Raw genomic sequence first — 17,233 nt, 5'->3', positions numbered from 1 at the left:
GTGGCGTGTGAATTAGTCATGTAATGGGCTGGGCCCAATAACCATATCTTGTATTATGACAGGACCATTTCCTAAACGTGTGGACCCATAAATGTTCCCACGCAACACATTATGTATTCCTAAATGAAACGTGTGGTTAAGCATTTATGTTTATAGGGCTGGGCCTAAATGAAATGTGTGGTTAAGCATTTCATAGGGCTGGGCCTCAAACAGAAAACGTGTCACAAGTTGCAAGTTATGTAGGCCCCAAATTGGGCGCCAAAGTGCAAAGTGAATATGTAAAATAAAGAAATTAGTTAAGGCCGACTTAGAAGACTTGAACATGAATCTTGTATATAAACAAGATTCGTTCTACACAACAAACATCCTTATCAAGTGCGATTAGCCTTATGCAAGAACAGTCAGCGAATCAGGCATCTTAGAGAGCGAATCCATTGGACAACTTGCTGGGCAAGGTGATGCGCTATACTTCAGTGATCTCCCTCTTCAATTGATGTCGATATTATGCTCTCCCTGAAGACACACTACAGCTGCATATGCTAGGTTCAGTCTGCCCTAGATTGGCATCCAAATCAGATAAGTAATCTGATTCATGTAATCTGCTCATAATAAGAATCTGATCAATCTTTCATGCTGGGTTTTTTTCTCCAAGAGGGAGGTTTTCCCAGGGTATAAGCGTGTTATGTGTGTGCTTTATTTTAGTTTGGTTTTTTGTTCTATACTGTTAATCTGATCACTAAAAACTAACATGGTATTCTAGGTTTGCATGTGTAGTGATTAGATTTACAGCCTGGACTTATGTGTGACAGCTAGGGTTTTCAGATGATTACATGCACAGTCAAGGTCCTTCATCTGCATCAATGGATTCCTCATCCTCTTAGTATCTTAGAACCTTCAAAGGTGATGAATCTCATTTATTTCAAGGGAGACAGGTAAGTGAAGTTGTAAGGTGATTTGAAGCTACCTTAAAACTTACCTTATTTTGATACTTGTTGTCATCCTTATATACTTCTCCTATCATATACCTGCTATCACTTATATATTCAATGTATTCATGGCTGAATAGTGATAGTGTATATATATGGATGTGTATTAGGACCCGAGTATAGGTAAATGTCTTCTATCTATATGTTTGAATCTGTGTGTTGAGGGTTTGTAAGGGTTGGTGTTTTGTTTTACTATATCATGTCTCTAAAGTAACCTAATGTCTACTCTTGAAGATAATGTTTTCAGATTATGTCTCTCTGAAGAAAGCATTCACGCATGACCTGAGAAGCCCTACCTCAATTAGATCTTGTCATCGGACTAATTATGAAAGTCTACCTTTCATCTCCCTCTTTTAAGATGCTATGGATCCACTTCGTAAGTAAGAATGAATCATTAGGTCTGTGAATTCTTTATTTAAATAGGGTTTTAGAGGGAGTCTTGATATCTTTTAATATCTCATTTCATTCTTGGGTTCTAATCATTATGGTTTAATAGAGGAATTGATAATATATATCTAATGTATATTCCTTGTCTATTGTTTATTTATGATGATGCTAACCATGATACATTGGGTGTATCATCCACCCTCTGCGGAGTGCAAGGTGGTAGTGCTCGCTCACCCTCTGCGGAGTGCAAGGTGGCAGTTCTCTCTCACCCTCTGCGGAGTGCAAGGTGAGTCCACCCTCTGCGGAGTGCAAGTTGGTAGTTCTTTCCACCCTCTACGGAGTGCAAGGTGAGTTCACCCTCTGCGGTGTGCAAGGTGACAAGTTGTTCTTCTCAGTGGAGAAGCTTATTGTATCCTCTGTGGCTGTGCATGATTCATGTTGTATGTTTATGTATATATCTAAGTATTCATTCTTGCAGGAATGCATAAGGAAAGGTCTCTTTCTTCCTTTGTGGATGTGCATGATGAAAGATATGAAATTCTGATGATATATGCAGGTCCCAGGAAAGTGTGAAGCTATGAAGTTTTGGATTCATCCTTTGCAGGCATTGCAAGAGGAAGTTCATGGAAAGGTCCATATTGTGTAAACTTGTGTTCAAATTGCATATTGTATGTATTACTTAGGGTTGGGCCCTAATCATGTAATCTGGTTGAAAGATTCTGATTATGTATTTATTTTTCTCCCTAGTTAAGAGGGAGTGTTGGTTTTTGTAACTAGGTAGAAAAATAAAAGTTGAATTCTGATTGCCGAAGGCAACATTAGAATTCAACTTAAGTAATAGGGTTGGAACCATTCTTCTATGTGGCGTGTGAATTAGTCATGTAATGGGCTGGGCCCAATAACCATACCTTGTATTATGACAAGACCATTTCCTAAACGTGTGGACCCATAAATGTTCCCACGCAACACATTATGTATTCCTAAATGAAACGTGTGGTTAAGCATTTATGTTTATAGGGCTGGGCCTAAATGAAACGTGTGGTTAAGCATTTCATAGGGCTGGGCCTCAAACAGGAAACGTGTCACAAGTTGCAAGTTATGTAGGCCCCAAATTGGGCGCCAAAGTGCAAAGTGAATATGTAAAATAAAGAAATTAGTTAAGGCCGACTTAGAAGACTTGAACATGAATCTTGTATATAAACAAGATTCATTCTACACAACAAACATCCTTATCAAGTGCGATTAGCCTTATGCAAGAACAGTCAGCGAATCAGGCATCTTAGAGAGCGAATCCATTGGACAACTTGCTGGGCAAGGTGATGCGCTATACTTCAGTGATCTCCCTCTTCAATTGATGTCGATATTATGCTCTCCCTGAAGACACACTACAGCTGCATATGCTAGGTTCAGTCTGCCCTAGATTGGCATCCAAATCAGATAAGTAATCTGATTCATGTAATCTGCTCATAATAAGAATCTGATCAGAATCTTTCATGCTGGGTTTTTTCCTCCAAGAGGGAGGTTTTCCCAAGGTATAAGCGTGTTATGTGTGTGCTTTATTTTAGTTTGGTTTTCTGTTCTATACTGTTAATCTGATCACTAAAAACTAACATCGCCCCATAAGAAGTTGAAGCATATATTGGAATGTTCTTGAATGGTGGTAGTTTCCTTGAATCACTTAAGATCATGATTGAGTATCCTCCAAATGAGATGTGGTTATGGATAAAGAATGCTTCACGCAACCTAATATCAATTCGTTGTAGCAACTTTGGACCAATGAAGCTCATTTCATTTATTACAATGTATTAATTGAAGTACATGCTTTCTTGGAAGGTTGCAAGTGTTTGTCCTTATAAGGAAATCATTTATTTGATTGGTAGTTAGAGGGCATACCAAATTTCCAATTCTTGTAGTTGAATGATGTGAAACCCATTGTTGGAAGAAGAAGTAATGGTGGTTGTTCATTTAGTGCTAACCTAATGAGTGCAAACTTTATGCTTGTCATCAAGTGTGATTTTCTTGTGCCTGTAGATCCCTGAACAAACGTTTTTAGTGGTTGTTGTAAAGTGTTGGAATATAGATGTGAAAGAACTATATCATATGCTTTTTGTTGGTAAATAAATAGGTTCCTTGAGTGTGTTTATTGAGAACATGGTGGACTTGAAAACAAAATTTGACATATATCAATATAACACAACATATGTTGATATATATGTTTATTTGAATTTGATTAGCTTTACATATATAAAAAATAAAATAATTATTTTATGACGACAATTTACATAAATGTTGAAATATTATTTGACATAATACTGGCAACTATTATACGTAATTGTGAGAGATAAAAAGTTGTTAAAATTCATCTTTAGACACAGCAAAAAAGGACATGTCTTCATATTGTTTGTCTTGACATATATGAACAATTGAAATACATAATATTGAAGAAGATATACAAAATGAATATATGAATATAATATAAGATAAAATATATCTATATTAAAAAAAAAATTAAAAATAAATAAAAATTCATATGAGGACATAGGAAGGTGGCATATGTAGAATGAAAATAAAATGCTAAAACACTGGTCAAAAGTGAAAATAAAATAATAATAAATATCCCATCTTGAGCATGCAGAGTCTAACAGTCAAGGAAGATACTTGTTTGAGGGCATCCTTGAAAAACTCATTTGTGCATATATCACAAACATTACCATGTTTAATATTTTTTATTTAATATATACCATCGAGCAAGGACACGGATGGGGGAGAGGAAAATTCCAACGCCAGCAAATAGATCAACCCCCATAACACCCATTAACACCCAGATATCCATATATTTCATTGTTTTTCAGCTGTAAGATTCTTGTTATGATTGGAAGAAATATATGTGAGAACTCGGTATTTCTTTGACTGATTTAGTTGTAATTACGTATTTGAAATTTTTTCCTCTTTTTAGAAAAAAAATTCAGATTCTTGTTCAGTTTTCCATGGCTGCGAATAGGAAATTCCAATTTATGCAGGTATTTAAAAATATTGATGGAGACAGAAGAAGGGGATCCACATAGGTGGTGCACATTTTTTTCGCGCCATTTTTATATTATTGTTCCTGTTCACTCTATTGTTCTGTTAAATGACGAGAATTCTGAATTGTTATAGTATTTTCGGACATTATTTTCATTATTAATTTTACCAAGGATTTGGTAATTTAAACATTATATACCTAGCCCATAGACATGAAGACCAACTTGATAAGATGTGCAATTTTCATCTGAGATCGTTTGATATTAAAAAACCTGCATATGTACGTGGATCAATTCTATGGGCCAAACCAATTAATGGCAGTAGATATTAATCAGCGTGTTGGACATTGAGCTTTGACTGCTTAAAATCAGTGTGGTCACATCGAAATCCTTACGGTAATGGATTGCCCGACAGTGGACCCAAATGCAGGTGGAATGGAGCAGGGAAAGAGTCAAACCAAATTTCATCGTCATCTCCATAAATGCTACGTATGAATTTCCTTGAACTACAGTCTACTGTTTTCCGCGAGGTTTCTATGAAATCGTCAGAGCAAAAATCAACGGACCAAACAAACTCAATCGTCTTGCATAGGCTTCTTATCTGTTTTAAACCATTGATCTGAAAAAGTTAACTGCTCTATTTCATATAGGAGACGCCTTCGGCGTAATTATATGCAGCTGCATATCTCGATCCATGGAATACATTGGTGTTCAAGAGTGGTGTCTTGTTGGTATGGGGGGAACTAACATGCAGGCTAAATACTTTGCACAGATGCAGTGGCTGATGTGGCTGGACATAATTTTGGCACTGAAATCATTAATGTAAAACATATAATACATAAGAGGATATCTAAAAGTAAACATTGTCTTCCAAGTCCACACTGAAATCGTTAGTATAAAACATATAATGATAGAGGATATCTAAAAGAAAACTCCTCCAAAGTAAGGAAGGCAATTAAGAGTGTATTGTTGGATGGTTGAACAATAATAGTCTAATTCTTTTAATAGGTGAATCTTTATAGAGAATAACTCAACACTATGTTGTACAAGTGAAGATTTGGTACATGATAGCATATGCATGAAACATCAACCTGTAGTGTTTTCCAGTGTCATTGAGAAGTACATATCAAGAAACAATACATTTAATCATGCACTTCCTATGCAATGGAGGCATAACATATATAGGATGTGAACATGGATAAGAAGCTGACATATTTTCTATACAAAAATAAGTAAAATAGATTTCCAACAGAACTTCACATGATAAAAAGCATCTATAGTTACTTCACCTTCCCCTGCCTTTGATATAACTGCTCGAGAATCTCCAACATTGGCAACATACAGATGATTCCCAACTAATACTGCTGTTGAAGCTGTTGAGCCACCATCTCTGTAAATACTACTTTCAGCCTTCAAAAATTCGGCATCAGTTTGCTGATAGGATTCACCTGAAATTTTAGACTGAAAAGCATTAACACTACAAAATAGAAGGTAAATTTTTCCCATCTATAAGGCTATAAAACTTATATATTGAGATAAAAGATCAATAAGTCCAGAGATTTTCAGAAACCTGCACGCACTTATGGCCTGTTTGGTATCCGTAAAAAATTTGGGATGGCTAGTCAAATTCTCAAAAAGATGTTGCTTTAAATACTCGGCAGCATGATAGCCACCATGGCCTGAAATGAAGACAAGGAAAATAATTAAGTGAACTGAAAAGAAAAATAAACCTGCATATTAAATAAAGATTCTATCTCTGCAAAGCAAAAGAACAATTAACGGTACAGCTATTTATTCTGAATATAATAGAGAAGTCAACCCTTCTACTTGTATAAAGAAACAAAATAAGTTACAGACCATCAAAAACTCCAAAAAACCCAACCCTATGTCCATCAATATTTGATATTTTTGCATCATAATAATCCTCCATTGTAGCCCTTTTGCCTTGACAACTGGAATATCCATAGATGCAACTTCCATCTTCGCTGCAGTATCACAAGCGATAAATATTTAGGCTGTACGAAGCAGTGTGTAATGTTCAAACCTTGAAGTTTAAATTGCCCACTTAACATTTAAAATTTAAATTTTCTGTGAAATGGTAGCATAAAAATCTTGAGAGCAAGAAGATATGACCCCTCTTTAATAAAGATATAAGTGTATCATCTGCAAAAATATCAAGAAAAGAAATTGAATCCATTCATATATTTAAGGAATTGACAAATACCAGCCTTGCATGAATTCTTATAAAGAACCAAAGACCTTAGAGAATTGGCTACATTTACAGAATATTAAACAGCATCGTATACATTTAAAACCTTTATCACAGTTTCCATCTAGAACAGAATAAACAGGTGAAATGTCTGTCTAATAATCATCCTGGGAAATATTCCTACTCAATTTCTTTATTTGCATACTAAATCTTTGGTTTCCATTTATTATTTTATCATACATATTGTTGTACAATGATTGTTAATCTCTTCATATGTTTTGTTAACATTTTAATTTATCCTTTCTACAACAACACAAAACGGAACAGTGCACAAGTAAAATATTTCTTCTAATTAAGAAGGGAAGGCTCCCTTGGAAAAAAATTATCTTACTAAAACCCTGCATGACTAATTTATGGACAAACTTATAATTTTCACAGCATACAAATACTTTGTTTGGGGGGGTTTCAACAAAACTTCCAATTTTCACAACATATACACAGTTTATTTTTGAGGGGTTTCAACCAAAGTTCTAGGACTCGCCAAAACTCGCCAGAACTCGCCAGGACTCGGTGAGTCTTGGGCGACCTAGTCTTGGGCGAGTCCCAAGGGCCCGAAACTCAAACTTGTCCGAGTCCTAAGCGAGTCTTGGCGAGTCCCAGGACTCTCGCACTCGTTCAAGTCCTGAGCGAATCTTGGTGAGTCCTAGGACTCGCAGACTCAACCCAAACCCAATGAGTCTTGATGCCTGGACTCGCCTAGACTTTAAAAAAAAAAAAATTGTCTCAAAAAATGACAAAAACGCACATTTTTTTACGTCTATCTAAAAAAAATTAAAACCCCTTAAACCCATCTAACATCTATCGTTGGGTTTTTCTCAAATCTAACACCTTGTGCAGCTTATCATTGCTAACCTTCAAACCCATTAGTGCCTCCACTCCCAAACCTCCACTAGTTAGTGGGACCTACCTTAGACACCTTCGTAGGAGGGATGCAGGCTCCTCTGAGCCACATACTTGTAGTTATCGTTTTGATATGTGTTTGGAACATTTGATGTCATGGATTCCATATTCCCTAAGTTTTGTATACATTTGACAATATTTATATATTAATGCTAGTAAATTTCCACAATCCATTTGATTGAATAAACTGTTTCTGGATTCAATTGTGTGAGTGTTTTTTCATCAACATTTCGGATCACACTCTATGATCCATCATCAAGATGAGAAAGAGATCATAAGGAAAAAATGATACAAGTTGCAGACCAACACCTATTTAAAAGAGCAAGGAGGGAGGTGCCCTTGAATAGCACAAGAGGATGAAAGGAAATAATAAACAAAGATGCAAAAGAAAACAAAAGGAGAAATATAACAAAAAATAAAAATGAAAATGAATATAAATAAGAGAATAAGTAAATGTATACATATATAGTAAATATTTATAAAATAGTAAATAAATAAACAATAACAATATAAAAATTAAGAATAAATAAATAGAAAGAGATTATATATATATATATATATGCAAATCTAGAAGAAGAAAACAAAGACAAAAGAAAGCAATGATTAATGCACAAGACCAAAGTGCATGCATGTATATACATATATACACAACAAGAAGACATGCGAAGACATGCCCACCTACAAAAACTTCACACACAATTAAAAATATATACATTTACATACATGTGTATATATAAATATATACATACAAATATATATATGTATATACATATATATGTTACACACACACACATATAAATTGAGTGTGTGTGTGTGTATCCAACAAAACACAAAGCACCAACCCACGAGGACAAAAATGTAACAAAAGCAAAGGAATTCAAGGAAGACCGATAAATACACCCACGCAAATAAGAAAATGCACAAGCAAGCCTAAAATTGAAAGGAGGAGAAAAAAGAACCAAACAATAAAATAACGAAAAGGAAACTAGAGAGAGAGAGGTAAAGAGGTGGAAGAAAGTGGGGAGGCAAAGGAAAAGAGGGGGAGAGAGACAGGAGACCAAGGGGGGACGACCAGAACCAAGGAACCAAGGGGGCGAAGGAGGAGGCGGGGGGGAGGGGGCGAGGGTTACAGTGGAAGGAACGCAAACGATAGGCACAACAAGGAAGAGGCTAACAAAGGTTTCTAATGCTAGAAAGTAAAGGTTGCCATGACAAACTTAAACTCCACCAATCATCACGATTTAGGTTTGAGGGGTGATTGTTAATACCAATGGCTTCCTTCAGTTTCCTCTTAAAGAAGTTGTCTTCCTTGAACAAGATTTCAATGCTTTCAAGGCAAATATGATGTTTGGTCGACCAAGAGTGCTCAACCAACACAGACGTTCATGTTTTATGCCGGCTCCATGCTCTTTGATACTAGCATTGAAGGAGCGCCTAGTCTCACCTATATAAGGTGTACCATACGAACAAGTCACCTTATAGACACCTGACTCCAAGAAAATGTCTCTAGAGTCTTTGATTGGTGGGATGCGATTCTTCACTATTGAGACGGGCTTGAAGGCACAACGAAATCCTTTTTTGGAGAGAATTTTAGCTAATTTATGGGAAATGCCTTCGAGATAAGGAAGGGAGACATACGGGAGGCTAGAAGGGGGAGAATTCAAGGAGTGGGAGAGGAAGCTGGATTTGGCTTGACTCAAGGCTCTAGATATTTGTTTGCTAGAGTACCCACTTAGTCTAAAGATGTGTCGGAGATGGTCCAGCTCTTGGTTTAAACTTTCACCATCACAAATACGGTAGGCTATTAAGGCCAACGTTTTGAGGACTCCAGCTTTTTGGGAGGGGTGGTGATGCGATAAGGAGTGGAGGTAAAGGTCAGTATGGGTGGCTTTGTGGAACACACGACGACCTAAGGAGCCATCAAGTTTCTTAGTAAGCAAAACATCCAAGAAGGGGAGTTGGTTATCCGACTCAAGCTCCATAGTAAAGGAGATGTTAGGATATATATATTTGTATGTATATATTTATATATACATATGTGTATGTAATAGTATATACTTTTATTTTTTAATTTATTTTTAATTGTGTGAAGTTTTTGTAGGTGGGCATGTCTTCCCACGTCTTCTTGTTGTGTATATATGTATATATGTATAGGTATATACATACATGCACTTTGGTCTTGTGCATTAATCGGTGCTTTCTTTTGTCTTTGTTTTCTTTTTCTAGATTTGCATTTTTACTTATATATATATATATATATATATATATATATATATATAATCTCTTTCTATTTATCTATGCTTAATTTTTATATTGTTATTGTTTATTTATTTACTATTTTATAAATATTTACCATATATGTATACATTTACTTATTCTCTTATTTATATTCATTTTCATTTTTATTTTTTGTTATATTTCTCCTTTTGTTTTCTTTTGCATCTTTGTTTATTATTTCCTTTCATCCTCTTGTACTATTCTAGGGCACCTCCCTCCTTGCTCTTTTAAATAGGTGTTGGTCTGCAACTTGTATCATTTTTTCGTTCTGATCTCTTTCTCATCTTGATGATGGATCACGAAGTGTGATCCGAAACGTTGATGAAAAACACTCACACAATCGAATCCACAAACAGTTCATTCAATATTTATATATCCAAGTTTGCCATTTCCTTCAACTACAATTTGTGTTTAAACTTATATGATCGATGTATACTTGTGTATGTGATCCAATTAGCTTCTATTTGATGATATTATTGTGTCTTTAAGGTTTATTTAATAGAGGGTGCATCAAACAAGTTTTAAATCCTTTAAAATCTCTAAATTTATTAGGTTTTTCACTCTGTCAAGTCCTACCTGTTGTGACGTTTTCACAAATCGCCCCATTGCAAATGGAGACCCCCTTCTTTTTAGGCCCTTTCGGTCTTTTGGCTTTGTTTTTGGGGTCTTTTCACAGCAGTCTCGTCAATCTCTTTGCTTTGCAAGTGTTTGTGGGTCATATTGATTAAATCTGTTTTCGTTTGAACGAATTTGATGAAGTCTAGGGCTTGTTTTGTCTTTTCTAAGGGTTCTGCCTTTAGTCCTAGATTTTAGGGGTTTCTGTTAGGGTTTTGAAGAAACTAAACATACGAATGGAATTAGGACCTTGCAACAAGCCTCCCAGTAAAATTTGAGCCAAAACTGAGCAACTTTCTATTTTTAGAAAGTTCCTATTTTTTAGGGATTTTACTTAATCCCGGATTGGTCTAATTTTGCCAAAAATCAAACTTACTATTTTTAGTAAGTTCTATTTTTAGTAAGCTTCTATTTTTAGTAAGTGCTTTTCTGACCTATTTTGCCCAAACCTTGACATTTTCAAACACTTACTATTTGGGAAAATCTATTTTTGGCAGGATCTTCACAGGAAAACACTGAAAGCTGAAAATCTCTCAAGACGCTGAAGACTGAACGTTCTTGAAGACCATTTCTAAATCTGGAAGAGTCAGAAGGCAGACAAGTTGGATCAAAAAATGGTTAAGTTTGGAATTCCTATTCCAGAAGAGGAAAAGAAGAGGAAAGCATGCAAAATCATCCAAGTCCAGAAATTCACATCAATCCACCAATGTCATCCTAATCCGAAAATGGCCTGAAATTTGACTGTCTGAAAACTTTAAAGATCTTCCAAAATCCAAATTTGCATTATGAATCCTATGGACTTGAAACCACTCTCAAACATCCTGACAATATATATGAAATATAACTTAAAGTATAAGATAATTAAATGTTATATTTCATATATATATCCTGACGAAGAGCCTAGAACTTGTGAAAAGCATCAAAATCCTCCATGCATGAAGAATTCCGCCCCAAGAAGTGATTGGATGCCAAAATGGAGGAGGCAAGGATAAATGAAAAAATTCCATGAATCCTTCACATAGTGAGAATTCCGCCCCAGGAAATGATTGGGCGCCAGAATGGAGGAGGCAAGGATAAATGAAAAAATTTCATGAATCCTCCACAGGGGTGAAAATCCACCCAACTGTGGAATTGGGTGCCAAAATGAGGGTCTCAAGGATTCACAAAATTCACTGAATCCTCCACCAAGTCAAAATTCCGCCCAAGATGAAGGACAGGCACCAAAACCAAGGAGGCATTGAGGATTCACAAAATTCACTGAATCTTCCACCAAGTCAAAATTGCGCCCAAGAAGAAGAAATAGTAAAAAAATTGGCGCTATGTCGGAAATTCCTTCCTTCAGGACAGAATTCCAGGAAAGATAAAAAAATTGACTAAGTGTTTGAAATTTCTTCCTTCAAGACATAGTTCTTAGAAATCATGAAAATTGGCTAAGGCATGAAGAATTTCCTTCCTCAGGGTAAGGAACAAATTCCTTTCCAAAGGAGAATTCCTCCACAACAAGAAATCACACCCAAGGATGAATTGAAGATAAAATTTCTAAGGCAAGGAAGGAATCAGGGATGAACTGAACAAAAAATTTCCCCCTAGGGAAAAATTTGAAAAATCCATTTTCAGGACTCAAATGACCTCCAAATTTAGAAATTTTTGAAGATATGGATACATAAGAGAATTCTCTCTCTCCTGGACCAAAACCCTAAAATTGTGGAAATTTTCCTAAAAAATAGGAGATGGTGAAAATTGATGGAAAACCTTCTTCAAGCAAGGAAAGTTGAGCAGACTTCAAGAAAATTCTCCCTGAATCGAATTTTCCCTCTTTAACAATTCCAAATATGCAGGAGCGGTTATACGACGACAGGGTCCACTTGCATGGCAAGGATCTATTGAATGCATGGTAGAATGGTGGCGCATTCATTACTGGAATATTTGACCAAATGGCGACCCGGTCATTGCATGTTGAATTTATGGCAGATTCTTTTTGCATGCAGTCGCCGCCGCATGTGGAAATGATGGAGCATTTATGACATAATTGGGTGATTTTTGCATGGATGAATATTCAACATATGTTGGGCGAATTTGAAAGAGGTGGTGCATTTAATGCGCAAGGGATGCTATTTTGGGTACTTTTGAATTAATTATATATGGGCATGATGGGTTACTAATTGGAGATTCCCACCTTGTTGCATCTTGAGTGGAGAATCTTTAGAGAAAACCCTAATTAGGGTTTTGCATGTTATCATGGCTTGAGGCCTATATAAAGGGGTGACCCCCCTCGTTTGTAAAGGGAGGGAGCTTTGTATGAAATTGTTGCGATAAGTTTTGAGATAATAACAATGAAACATTGTTCTCTGATGGTGTCCACTTAAGTTATTTTTCAACACTTGCATGGTTTCACCTTCCTCACTTAGATTAGAAATAGTAAAGTGCTTTGACTTCAATGGAGAATGTAATGGTGTTTGATGAATTTCCATGGTTCATACTTTTTGCATCTTGCTGATTGTAAGTTTCAGTGTAAAGTTAGCCTGAACCCCCTAAATTTGTGCTAAGTTCGATTGTAGATGGTCGTTTGGATTGCGTCATTTTTGGGTATTCAAATGTACTTTCTCGATTTGAAAATCCTCTAGCATCCCCAGAAGATTGCACCGGTTCTTGCAGAGTTGTAGTTAAACTTGGCGAAGCAGAGCTTGGTTTATTTGGAATTTGTCCACCAAAGCACTATTCATTGTTATCACTGTCCTTAGGAGTAGATTTAGATCCTTCTAAACCCTTTCCCTTTTACTTTCAATTTATTTTAGTCCGTTCGAAGCAGCAACATCGCAGAATCACCATATCCGATGATGGAGTTCCAGCCACAACAAAGAAGTGAAAGAATGATGCAAACGTAAGGCCCCTTGGATTACCAGCAAACACATCAGCCAACTGAGTCACCTCCGTAGCATAAAGGAACATTGGAGTCGATTGTCTGATCAAGCTACAATCTTAGCACACAATCGTACTTTGATCAAGAGAGAGTGAAGTGACCATTAGGCAACTTTATTTTGTGTTCGACGCTGTCATAAAAAACACATCAACACTACCGAGTCTACACTGAATTTTTTTGCAAAGTCTTGAATCCCAAGTCGAGTCACCCTTGCCGAGTCTGTGCCGAGTCTGAGATCCGTTTTTATGGTCTCAACATATAATAAAAAATAAACTAATCTGCAACATCTATTTTTGCTTCTAGGGTATGAACACAAGACTATTCATAAATGGAATATTTTGTATTTTTATATGAATCTACAAGCAAGTCAGCTTATCACAACTCAAACACACATGCTCTCTACATAAATTGCAAACAATAAGAAGTATGAGCACGAAAGAATTAATTTAAGACTTGGAATTTTACACACATGACAATACTTTACAAATCAAAAATACCCAACTATTTGCATACAAAGCTACAGACACCTAAATTGACAACAATCACAATAAAAAGTTTGCAATTATTTAGTCTGTAATCAATCAGTTGCACAAGATGATATTCAATCAAAATGACAAAATTGCATAAAGCATAATAATTTCAGCACACAAACAAAGAAATCTTGAGCAACAAACTTTTACACGTGTGTATACATGCCACCTTGCACATTTGCATGTCTTTTAAATATAAATTTGCTTTTAAAAATAAAAGTTGCATGGACATTAAAAACAGTTTTGCGTTAATCTCATCCACTGGATAAAGCTTATCTTCTAAAAATGAATTCAACTAAACTAATATAAATATTGTTTTAGGAGTATCCAAAAATAACTTTGCTCCAAACAAAGCCGATCCTATTTTTAGACATCGCCTAAAAATAGTAACCTACACACTTTCCAATATAGCAATCCCAGGGATGATTGTGGTGGCTGCTTTGATGGTAAAGTGAATTCTTGTCGATTGCTTCTTTCTTCAATGTGTTTCAATGAACTCTTTGACCTACAGCCTTCATTTCATCTAGATCTGGTAATGCGCTACTTTGAAGCCTTGACTCATTAATATTCATCAGTTTAACATTCCCAACAATCAATTTTTCATATATTTGCCGTCACTGCTCTTAAAAAATCAATGATTTTCAACAACTCCAACTATGCTATCTATTCCTCATCAAAATTTGTAGAGCTTGGTAAGTCAACCTTCATATGCTTTAGTAAGTCCTTTTCTATCTCCCATTTTTCCCTCATGTTTCCTACTGCATTCTTCACAGAACAAGAGATGGAATCTAGGAATGAACTAATCTCAAATTTCATTCCTTCCAATTTATGTATTATTTCTTTTAGAGAATTAACAACAAACTGTGCAGGTCTTTACAAAGAACCACATGGATTCATGCCAATCATCAGCATGATTTGCCTGGTGAGGGGGTAAATGTCAAGGCTTAATAAAACTTTAGATTCTACTTCAGCAATGTTTTGCATGTCAGGAATATCCTTGGCCCATTCTTTATGATTATCCTCCGTCTCTATATCGATTGTGCAATCATCTGCTTCTAGATGTCAATTAATTTCATCTCTCTTAGCAAAAACTTTTTGATTCAAGATTCCATTGTTCTGATATTTGATGCAATCTTATCAAGCTGTGGATGCATGGAAGCTTTCAAATTTAGTGGGACTGGATAAGTGTTTGGGATGGGATTGCTCTTTCAACTCAAACTTGTCCTTTCCTTCTATATTATTTCATTCCAAAGTTACTAAATCCAGCAGATAAAGATCTGAATGCCGAGCGGCTTTACCCAAAATGTTTATGTGATCATGTAATCTGCTGGTTGCACATCCTAAATATACACATTGGTAAAGGTACAGCTGTTTTATGCAAAAATGTCTCCTTGACTATTCTTCCTTATAATGGTTTAGATCTTTGCCCTTTGTGCAGGAGAAAACTTAAGCAAGAAAGGGATCATTGTGATGTTCAGCAGAGCTGTTCCCACTATTGTTTTTACTTTTTTTGTTTACCATCTCAGCTAACCACTTCGGAGCCTGTTGCTAGGCTTCTTTAGATTTTGTGTATCTCAAGAGGGGCTTCTTGTTGTAAAAGCAGTGGATCTAGTTGGGTGTGGAGGGTAAATGCCAGCAACGGAATACTGTGGGAGCACAAATAGGAATAGTGGATTGAGAGGAAGTAGGTAGTGTGTTAGAAGTGGCGGCAAAGGTGTATAGGAGAAGACAAATGAGTGGACAAAACCTAAGAGGAGTAATAGGGCAAGAGGTAGGTTTTGAAGAGGTTTCAAGAGCTTTCACCTTTCTTGCTGAAGCAGTAACGGTGGACCATGATCGACTCCCTCGATGTAGCAGTTTTGGAGTATTTGCTACAGGAGTAGTAACTCTCATCACTCACGGGGGTCTCTACCCTCTTCTTTGCAAGATCTTGATTCTTCTCTTTGGTTGTGTGTCACCCCATGCCTCTGTAACAACCCTACGACCATTTCTCTCTTATATTCTCGAAAAGAATAACCTGTAGGTTTAAATATGGAGCCATATGTGCTGCTTTGAGCCAATGTAGCTGAATTTTCATGGGTTTTAGAACCCTGGAGGAAAATACAACTGTAATCTTCTTCTCCTTGAGCTCTATTGTTCTCATCTATATCCAGTTAGAAGTTCTCTGGATAACTTTCCTGTTTCTGTGATCAACCGAAATAATTAAAGGATCTGCACAATTTATTATTCATAAGTTGGTGGTCTCACATCTTCATCATCCCCTATATTGCTTATATGATTTTATCTTAGTTCGAGTAAGGTGGCAGCAAACCCTATCTCTAACTTGAAATTCACTTTCATATGCCCAAAAACATGTTTAGATGGATATTTTAGAGTACACCAGATATGATACCATATAGAACTCCAAGGTCTGAGCAATGGTACACAAGTGTTGATGTATTCTTTCATTGTGAGGAAAGCTGAATCAATCTTGCAGGTTGAGGGATTAACCATGTTCATCACCAAGAACATCCATGGATAGAATAATCTTGCCTCTGGCCTGCCTAATAATTTATTTAACAATGTCATTATAACACCAAGGACATCATGAAATTCAACTCTTCTAAGAGCTTTGTGAAACAATCTTGAAACTTTCTTTAATTTGACCAATCAATGATGAGAAATCTACTTTAAACATGCTTCTTCATTTGAATTCCATTGTGCCTACCATCCAACCATAGAAACCCTAAGAACAACATCTACGACAGGAATACCCAATAACTCATCAAAGGCCTCTGGGATGATTCTAGTCAAGATTTACACATCATACCCCTGATTTCTCTTGTATCCCACTTATAAAATTTCATGGCCATGAGAACAAATGAGGAGATTGTAGTCGGCAAGGGAATGTTGCACCTTTCAAAACTACCAAACAAAAAAATCTTAGCCAATTCCTCCCCCTTCTGGGCTTTTGCTATCAAGTCTTTCATGTGCTAATCCACATGCCCAATTTCTGTATCCTAATGAAAGGCCAAATCACTCTAAATAAAAAAGGGGAGGAACATCATGATATTGATTATTTCATTTCAGTGGCCTTTAGGGGTACTGTTGTGTTAGTATATTATATAATAAATTCTACCTGGATTTTTGATAAAATAAAAAGCAAAAACCCTTCAGGTTTGCAAATTACAATTTTACGATCCAAAAACCTACTAAAAATTAAAATAGAATCCAAGAAAAAATCACTTAATATTATGAAAGAGCAAGATCATTGAATCTACAAATAAATGCACCAAGAGAAAGAAAAATCTGCCCACAATCTGCCTAGTCAAATGCCTTAACACACTTCA

At 36.0% G+C, this 17,233-nt stretch overlaps 1 protein-coding gene across 4 annotated transcripts in view; it reads right to left on the bottom strand.

The window, feature by feature from the left end:
* Nucleotides 1-17,233, bottom strand: part of LOC131061651 (probable protein phosphatase 2C member 13, mitochondrial) — a 101,769-nt gene that overhangs the window by 38,912 nt on the left and 45,624 nt on the right. For all 4 annotated transcript variants that reach the window (XM_057995446.2, XM_057995447.2, XM_057995449.2 and 1 more), the window contains 3 exons: nucleotides 6,251-6,378; nucleotides 5,974-6,072; nucleotides 5,683-5,841 (listed from right to left, as the gene is read on the bottom strand). In XM_057995446.2, the coding sequence (XP_057851429.1) occupies nucleotides 5,683-5,841; nucleotides 5,974-6,072; nucleotides 6,251-6,378 (386 nt within the window). The remainder of the gene's footprint in view (nucleotides 1-5,682; nucleotides 5,842-5,973; nucleotides 6,073-6,250; nucleotides 6,379-17,233) is intronic.

Source organism: Cryptomeria japonica, chromosome 7, assembly GCF_030272615.1.
Source record: "Cryptomeria japonica chromosome 7, Sugi_1.0, whole genome shotgun sequence".
NCBI classification, from domain to species: domain Eukaryota; kingdom Viridiplantae; phylum Streptophyta; class Pinopsida; order Cupressales; family Cupressaceae; genus Cryptomeria; species Cryptomeria japonica.
This window is presented reverse-complemented; position numbering and strand designations above follow the sequence as displayed.